Consider the following 9,251-nt stretch of genomic DNA (forward strand, 5'->3'; position numbering starts at 1 on the left):
TGGGGGGGGCTGCCTCTCAGGCTTCCATGCCAGCCGTGTTCTAGCATAACACTCCCGGTCCTCTCCAGCCTTCCTGAATGGTCCCTCTCCGGCTAGGATCTCCTCCCAAGTCCACGACTTCAGATAGGTCCTCTCCAGCTCCTTATCCCGCTGCTTGGTCCGTTTGTGGTGGGAAGTTCTGTAACGGCCGTCGTATTGAGTAGACCAAGGCGCAGCGGGTTGAGTGCTCATCTTTGACTTTATTTGAAGAGAACACCAAAACAAGAAAAAACGCACAACAGCCAGGCCAAAACAAAGAAATACAACACCTAGAAGGGAACGTAGAAATATAAAAATAGGGACCATACAACTAACCCCAAAATCCCAACAACACAAACCAAACACACCCCTGCCACGCCCTGACCAAACTACAATAACAAATAACCCCTTAAACTGGTCAGGACGTGACATGTGCACACTTATGCCTAACTGGTTTTGCTCATAACATCACACATCAAAACAAACTACTAGGCACCTGTCAATTGTATCGTTGCCTGAGTGTGAGGCAGATTCTCAAACAGAAATCTGCCGTTAAGGCATTGTAGTTTGAAAATGGGGATGGATAGCTTACTCGAACAAGCAAAATTAAGTATGCAGGTATGCGAATTGGGAATAATGAAAAGGCAAGAGGGCAAAAACCTCCAAAATATTTCGAGGCACTCTCAATAGACCATTTAAAACATTCAAAGGCTAGTTGGTTTATGGCCAGGAAAAAAAGACGCACTGTGCAGAAGTCAGCCTGTTGTTGTGATTCTGGATGGCCAGATTGCTAGCAAGAATGACAAGAAACTGCCATGTTGAGAGTGGCTCATTTCAGCTTGTTTCATCTTTTTATTGATACCATGTCATGTTTTGAGGTGTTTTGACTGATTTCATGTCAATGTTAATATGGCACAAAATGCACATCTCTCTTCCATGGGCACTGTGCATCATGGCTGGATAGGCTGCACTTCCGCTCTCAAAATCCATGCCATTATCAACTGTACAGTAGCGGTGTGTGGGTAAAATGGCTTGGGAACCCTTGCCAGAAAAAAACCCTTATTACAACATATGTGTTTACTCTATAACCTGTTAGTACATCTGCCTTGCCACTGTGATATATAGGCCTAAGGCCAAGACAATTAGATGACACAGTAGCAGAATTAATTCAACCACACCTTTGTTTCATCACAAAACGGGAGAGCAACCTCTGTCAGGTGAAGTCCATAAAGCATATTACATTTAACAAACAGTTACATGACCTACAGCATGGTCAATCAAGTTAATGCTTCTGACATTTTCAGACTACTAAACAACTATTGATTTAGAACCAAGGAAAGTTACCGCAAGTTGCAAAGGAAACAGGAGCTGCATCCACTATTCCAGCATCATTTCAACATCATAAAATTACATATGTTTAGTCTAATACAGTGACAACTGAAAGATACCAAAAACAATTTAGTCCAATCAACGTAAGCTAAATATGATGTGGCTGTCCATGGTTCTGATTTCTCTGTGTGTGTGTGTGTGTGTGTGTGTGTGTGTGTGTGTGTGTGTGTGTGTGTGTGTGTGTGTGTGTGTGTGTGTGTGTGTGTGTGTGTGTGTGTGTGTGCGTGTTTGTGCAAGTAGAAAAAACATGCTGACTCACCCTAAATGCCAATTCCATCCTCCTCTCTTTCATGTTGATGAAATGGTTTGTGACTGTCATACAGTACACACTTTTAGTTTTAGTTTTCCTAGGCTACCTGGCTAAAATGCTTGCTCGCTAGTCTAACTTCCTTTCATGGGCAACGATGATTCAGCTAGTTAACATTAGCCTACTACATCTAGCTTCATATTGAACTTCCATCCTCTCAGGCCAGGGGCACAACGTATGAATGTATGGTTGGATCAGAATCGCTGTTATAATCATTGGCCTGTACGAAGAATTAAGTTAAACCAGTCCAAATCCCTATCTCCATCCATAGCTAATTTAGGAAATGGCCAATGTTAGCTAGCTAGCTAGCAACCAGAGGACAACAACGCAACGAGATGAAAAAATGCATGTTTTTTCTGTCAATTTTGATGTGATGTGATTGGTGTGAATTGAAGGAAAATTATGAAACACGGACAGACGAAATATACATTATTTTATATGTTTTGTATTTTATATAATTGGTCAATTATTTGGGAAGCCTGGCTTCCCTTGGCAACTATAAATACATGCCACTGCAACTACTGTTAAAACCAGATTTCTGTGGGTCTTAAAACATAGCGCTGCATGAAATTATCACTTATGCGCATGTTAAGGACACATCTCAAATATTGCCGCCGCTCCCAAGTGAGCTGATGTTAGACAGGTAAATTGCCATACCTGGCGTTAGGGCTGGAAAATGCCAGTGCACCAGTTTTTACATAACAAGATTGGTGCGTTTGACACCTGCGCCTCTAAAAATAGAGCCCGGAGAGTTGAAAATAAAGAGTAGGGAGAGCAAGAACAGTACCCTAATGTTTGGGAAAGATGCTACGTGTGATGATTGTGAGGCACTATACCAGGGCTCTCCAACGATGTTCCTGGAGAGTTACCCTCTAGGTTTTTGCATCAATCCCAGTTGTAACTAATCTGATTCAGATTATCAACAAACAAATTATTAGAATCAGGTGCGCTAGATTACAGTTGGAGCGTAAACCTACTGGATGGTAGCTCTCCAAGAACAGGGTTGGAGAGCCCTGCACTATACAAATTTGACGGTCACAGGGACTTCAAATATGGCACGTCAAGGGAACTGTACTGTTCAGATGGGTTAAATGGAATAGTAACAGAAATCTGGACACTGACTGTAGGCCTATAACCTCTAACATAGCCTAATATTATAGTAACTCCTGAAGAATTAAGCAGTTTTTGCAGTAAAATGATACATGTACATTTTGACTCCGGGAACAGGAGTGGAGAAATATGATTTCTTTCTTTCTTTCTTGAGAGAATGTGAATGGGCGCTTAGAGAACGTCTGTAAAGGTGCAGTTTTCATCAGCATCATAAAAGCTGATATTAGGCCTATTTCATGGTGTTAAGAATTTAAAAAATTCAGGTGAGAGGACCAGACTTGAACGCAATACTTAACTAGATGCCTTGAACACAGCTCCCTAAAATCTCAACAAGCACCAGCTGCTAACCATTGCCAATCAGCTTCTACTACTGTTTGCAACACTTAACTAGTTACCATGAATGTAGCTCCTCAAACAAGCTACAGGTGCTATTAACTGTTAAAATCAGCCCCACATTGGTTCTCACTCTCCTTATATCACCACTACCACCCCTTTTAAACCCAACCAAAAACTCATTCCTCCTCTTGGTTTTGCTTCGCATTCGAGACAAGCCTTGATTTACCAAAGGTCTACTCAAAGTTTAGTTAGTTACTTAACATGACTTACTTAGTTTACAATGGTAATTGATCTCACCGCCTCGGATTCTGAGATGTTTTCAGAACGTCTCCCCTCTTTTCCCGCTTCCACCTCTGAGGCACCCAAATCCAGGCCTCCAGTGCTGTCAGACTGGACTGTTCCCAGGCTACAGAAGAAACTCTGGGAAAGTGGTATCCGTTTCCGTTGTAATTACAAGGTTGAGCTGTTCTGCCTGTACGTGGGCTCCCTGGGGGGTAAACATCCCGGACGCTATGTCTCTGGCTCCCTCTCCATGCAGACATCCTCCATTCAGACTTACCTGGCCGAGATCGGCTTCTATCTAAAGTTACTTACTGGGTCTCCATGTTACTCCTCTCACCTGCAACATTCCCTTTTCCTTAAGGGTCTCCAACGCACAAGTCCGCCAGCCAATCACACTCGACATCATGTCAGCCTGCATCCAAACGGTTTAAGATTGGGCCCTCCCCCTCTGGTGTGGTTACATATCCATTGCATTCTCTTCCACGCTACAATCAATGTTATTTTTGGGGGATTCCTGAGATGTTCAGAGTTTACATCCTCATCTACAACATTCTTGTCATCCCAATGTGTCAGATGTCACCATCCTCTACAAATATATCCTCATCTTTATCATCAAATACAGCAAAACCGATCAGTTTGGCAGAACCACAACAGTCTACCTGTTCCGGCTACCTTCTACCCTCAGCCCTTACGAACAACTCACCTACTTCCTGCAGCTCAGATAATCTCAACAAGCCTCACCATTCGATCCACTATTCATCTACGATTCTGGTTCCATCGCCTCTTGCCAATGGTTCCGTTTCCCTCCATGGCATCCAGACCACACTGTGCAACTCCTCGGCCGCTGGTCCTCTCAAGCCTATCATTCCTACATCCGCTCTGACATCAACATCACGACAGCCCACAACATTCTTGTCTCTCAGAACCTGCATTAACACAAGCACAGACCAGTCTCTGCCTCATTTACGGACAACATCTACCTCACACACTGTATCCTACCCAACCAGCCATAAGAGGATTGGCTCCCCAGCTGAGCCTGGTTTCTCAAGGTTTTCTTCCTTCAAGGGAGTTTCTTGCCATCGCTTCTGCTTGCTCTCCTGGGGTCTAAGGTTGGTTCACTCTGTGGGCATCTCGTCTGTATGCCTGTACTACCTCCACTATATCGTCAACTATTCGGTACCTGCAGTCCAGAACAGCTCACTTCCTCTCCAGGGTCCAATTAACTTGGAGTTCTCTTTTTGGGGATTGCCTTCACCACAGCAGCCTAACTACCACACCATGACAGGGATACCTACCTGAGACTCCAAGCTAAACCCTACAGTCAACCCTTCCGGATCCTTCATCTGCAGCCGTTGGCTTCATCCGGTCCATTTCCATTCCTCTCCTGGATCCTCATTCTCACATCCATTTCCTTAAATATTCTAAATTTCATGTCTGGTCCCTAAACTCAAGAAATGGTGTTAAGAATTATCAAACATTCAGCAGCGAGGACCAGACTTGAATGCAACACTTAACTAGTTGCCTTGAACACAGCTCCCTAAACTCAACAAGCACTAGCTGCTAACCATTGCCAATAAGTCTCCACTACTGTTTGCAACACTTAATTAGTTGCCTTGAACGCTTCTCCTCAAACAAGCTCCAGTTGGTACTAACTGTTAATCAGCCTCCACACCTGTTCTCACTCTCCTTAATCACCACTTCCACCCTATTTAAACCTGACCAAACAGTCATTCCTCTGTCACATCCCTTCTCCACCTAACTACCATGGCCTGATGGTGATGTCTACCTGAGACGCCAAGCCAAACCCTACAGAGTCAGCCCATCTGCAGCCCTTGGCTTCATCCGGTCCATTCTCCTCCTGGATACTCATTCTCACATCCATTCCATTTCCTCAAATATTGTAAATTTGTTTCATGTCTGGTCCTTAAACTTGTGAAAACCACAAAATATGCATCCAAGCTGAACTGAAATCTTATCAGAAACATGTTGGGTTGTTTTCACAGCTTTTTGGGTTATGGATGTCATATGGAATTTGGGGTTGGTTTTCACAATCAACTCAATTATAAACATTTTGGGGGCTGGTTGTGTGACGTTCCATGGTAACAGAACTACATCATTGGTCCCTGATCTGTAGTATACAGAAGTGCATAATTATGAATGTCATTATTTTTATGGTGATGTATCCTGAATAGGTATGCAAAACAGAAATGTAGATTTCTCCTTTGCATGTTTGAGTATCATTCTACACATTGGCTATTATTCTAATGAGCTCTGCCCCATTCAAGACCAATTTTGGTTGAACCGGACCAAATCTGTACCAATCATAGACGTCTGTTTCACAGGTTTGGACAGCACAATAGAGCATAGTAGAATGGATTTCAGTACAGTAGATTTCAGTACAACACAGTAAATTGGAAGATCTGTCACACAGCTGGGCAGGAGACAGAGAGGGCATCACAATGGCTATGGAGGGAGGAACAGTGGTTAAGCCAACCTGGTTGAGATCGGGCCTGATCAACACGTTCGTCACACCCTTCAGAAGGAGTAGTGAGCAGCGCCGAAACACCTAATGAACAGTGGACCTCACCTGAGGATGACCCAGGAGCAGCACAACCACTGTTTGCAGGTAAAAGTGTGACAACAAACCCTGGTCTACCCTGCTGTGTATAATGCAGTGCTGACCCAGTCCATCCTGTGGATCATCTTACGCATCACTCCTTGCTTCCTTGTATTCAATGCTGTCTGTTTACACTCTGCAGCCCTGGGATGATGAAGGCTTACATCTGATTTGTAGTTAACCCAAATCCATCAACCATTTCACACTTAATTGGTGTGTATCACTATCGTGCTAGGAAGGTTCATCGTTTTTGACGCAGAAAAGACCAAGCAATATTCATAGCTGATTAAATGTCATGTTTAATGTTTGGAAGAACACATTGGTAATTACCAAAAACCGATTACAAAATATGTGCAAAGAAATGTAAATTATATTCAAATGTTCAACACTGAGTACATAATAAATATCTTAAATATTTAGAATAGGTTATATCTATGATATCATCTTTATATTCATGACACTCCTAGTATCACCCTGTTGTGCTTTAGGCCAGATCTGACTCCATTGGTGGTAGTGTGTTACAATAACATCCACTGAAATAATTCATACTTTCAATTAAATCCATCCTGAATATGCATCCAAAGCATTTAAACAGTTGATTTGGAATTTGAGACGGAATAGAGAACACAACTGAACTCACACATACTACCCTGTATACCAGGGGTATGCAACTAGATTCAGCCGGGGTTGATTTTTGTTGGAGAGGATGGTCAGAGGGCTGGAACATAATTATAATAATCTGTGCACTGCAAATGTACCACAACTAAGCCCAAAAAGAGATTGTATTTGAATAATTTCATACATTGATTACATTGAGACACGATCACATATAAAAAAAAAACTTTATGTGAATACTTGAACAGATTTCCTAAATTAAACACATTTTTGCTGAATTCCTGGTGATTTTACAGTAAAAAACTAAAATCACCAGAAAATATTTCTTTCACCAAAAAGTTCAGGGGGGGGGGGCAAAAAAAATCACTCGCATGCCAGTTTTGGCCTGCAGGACACCTGTTGCCGACCCCTACTGTATACAGTGCCACTCGTGCATTTGAGAACACAGAGTAACTGACTCCGGATCTGTGACTTAACTATGGTATGAAAAGTATTTGGATAGTTGCAGATGGAACACACTGTTCTTCCATCAGCGAAACCTTACTTAGTGAAGTGAAGTTCCCTCAGCCTCTTTTCACACATTTCATTTGCACTGTTTAGAAATTTGCATAAGATGACCATACAACCATCAATTGTACCCTTTCACTGTTGCTCCACAGTTCATTGCCACTTTCCATCCATCTCCCCCTTCCCTCCTCCCAGTCCCTCCCCACTCCTCCCATTTTTCCTTCACTCTTTCTTCTCCTCTGTTGCCTCCTTTTTCTCAAAGGGTGTGTGGACAAGTTTCTCGGGCTTGTATTCCATGAAGAAGTCGTTGCAAGCCACTGTCAGGGCTCCCATCAGGATGATGAACTCTGTGAAGTCCACCTCGCCGTCGCTGTTGGCGTCCAGGTCGTTCATCACCTTCTCAACCCCTTCTCCATCCCGGGCATTCTGGATTAGAAGAGGGAGAGGGGAGGAGGGGACGGGAGGTTAAAGATTGTGTGTGTGCGCGCCGGTCTCTCGGTGTGTACACTCCTCTTACCCCTAGGTAACTCCCCAGCTCCTCTGTTAACAGCTCTCTCAGCTCTCCCCGGCTCAGAGTGTACTTGTCACCCTCCTTCCCTGAGTACTTGTGGAAGGTTTTGATCAGCATCTGCATGGCATTCTCCAGGTTGGAAGAGGGTTCCTTGGACATACTGGAGGGAAGGGCAGAGGGCATAGGTCAGACACTATGACAGTTTGCACGCTCCATCCCAGCCGCATGTGCGGTCACATGACGAACATGGGTGTGAAGCCTCCACCAAGACAGAGTGAAACACACACACCGGACAGAAGAATATCAGCAAACTAGAGGTGTCCCAATTATAGGCCTAGGTTACTATATGCAAATTTTAAATTACAGGCCACACATGAGCTATTCCTTCTCAACATACAGTGGCTACTGGACAGTGTTTTGTAACCTTAATTGGTTGACATGTGAAAGATGTGAGGGATATGAGATGAAGAGATGGCTTTTGAAAAGCAACAGTCTTACACACATTGTGTCCGGCATCTTGGAATCTTCTTGAGTTGATTTCGTTGGAAAGACTGTGCACACACAGACACAGATTTGTCAATGAAACTGACTCACATAGTAGTTAGGGTGAAAAGCCTTCAACATTGTTAGCGTGAACACACCAAGAATTCTGTCACTTTTTTCAACATTACACTGTACATCATTTTCAAATTCGAACATTGTGAGAGGGTCCATTTTTAAAGATCTTTCTCAGTTGACAGACTTGTAAGCTGCTTGTTAAGTAAAGATAATGTCATTGAGGTAACTTGAGATAGAGGTCTCAGGGTTTCACAATCATATCGATCATGTAACAATGACAGAAGGGAACCGCAAGTAAAATGCAAATAAACCACCTGGCAATCAGAATCAGGAGCCCAGGACAGGGCCATTCCGAAAAATGAAAAATATTCCTTTGCAGATGTTCACTGAGTGATCAATAATGCAGAAGTGCTCAATATAATTTTAATCGGAGATCCTCTACTGAGGAATTCTAATTTTAATCAAATAACTGCAGCATAGAAGAGTCTGGTTATAAAATCACTCATGCGTAGTAAAGAAACAGAGTTAAGGTCAGTGAAGAGGACAGAAGAGAAGAAAATAGGTCAGTAGAGAAGAGACACCACAGCTGACTGGAAAGTCTATAGAGGTCAGCTGCCTCATTGACGGACAGAAGACAATGGGAAACCATGGCGACCCAACTGTAGACAGTAATATATTACTGAGCCCTGGAATTATTGCAGAAAAATGCTTCTCCAACAGATTCCTCTGAAAGTACATTTATTTTCACCCTTTTAACAATTTCCCATATAGACAGTTGACTATTTTATCTTAAAATTAAGATATTTCAGATATAAAAAGTTAGAACCTGAACACAGGTTTTGGTCCGTCCAACTAAACTTTTTAAACCTACTTTACAACAGGCAAACCAATTGTAGTTTGAGGTGATGAGCTCCTCTTATTGCCCCATAAGTCTTATTGCTCTGGATACCAAGGTGCCCCTCAGCCCTGGGTATCTTACCGTGAAAAATACCCGTGTTCCA

General features: G+C 42.9%; 1 protein-coding gene across 1 annotated transcript; it reads right to left on the reverse strand.

Annotated features, from left to right (window-relative positions):
- Positions 1-6,340: 6,340 nt before the first annotated feature.
- s100s (S100 calcium binding protein S) lies at positions 6,341-8,603 on the reverse strand. Its single transcript, XM_082970285.1, has 2 exons — positions 7,699-8,603; positions 6,341-7,607 (listed from the first exon to the last, which is right to left on the reverse strand). The coding sequence occupies exons 1-2, from the start codon at positions 7,873-7,875 to the stop codon at positions 7,404-7,406; spliced, it is 381 nt and encodes a 126-aa protein (XP_082826411.1). The 5' UTR covers positions 7,876-8,603; the 3' UTR covers positions 6,341-7,403.
- Between the last annotated feature and the right edge of the window lie 648 nt (positions 8,604-9,251).

The sequence above is a fragment of the Salmo salar genome, chromosome 27, assembly GCF_965601325.2.
Source record: "Salmo salar chromosome 27, fSalSal1, whole genome shotgun sequence".
NCBI lineage: Eukaryota > Metazoa > Chordata > Actinopteri > Salmoniformes > Salmonidae > Salmo > Salmo salar.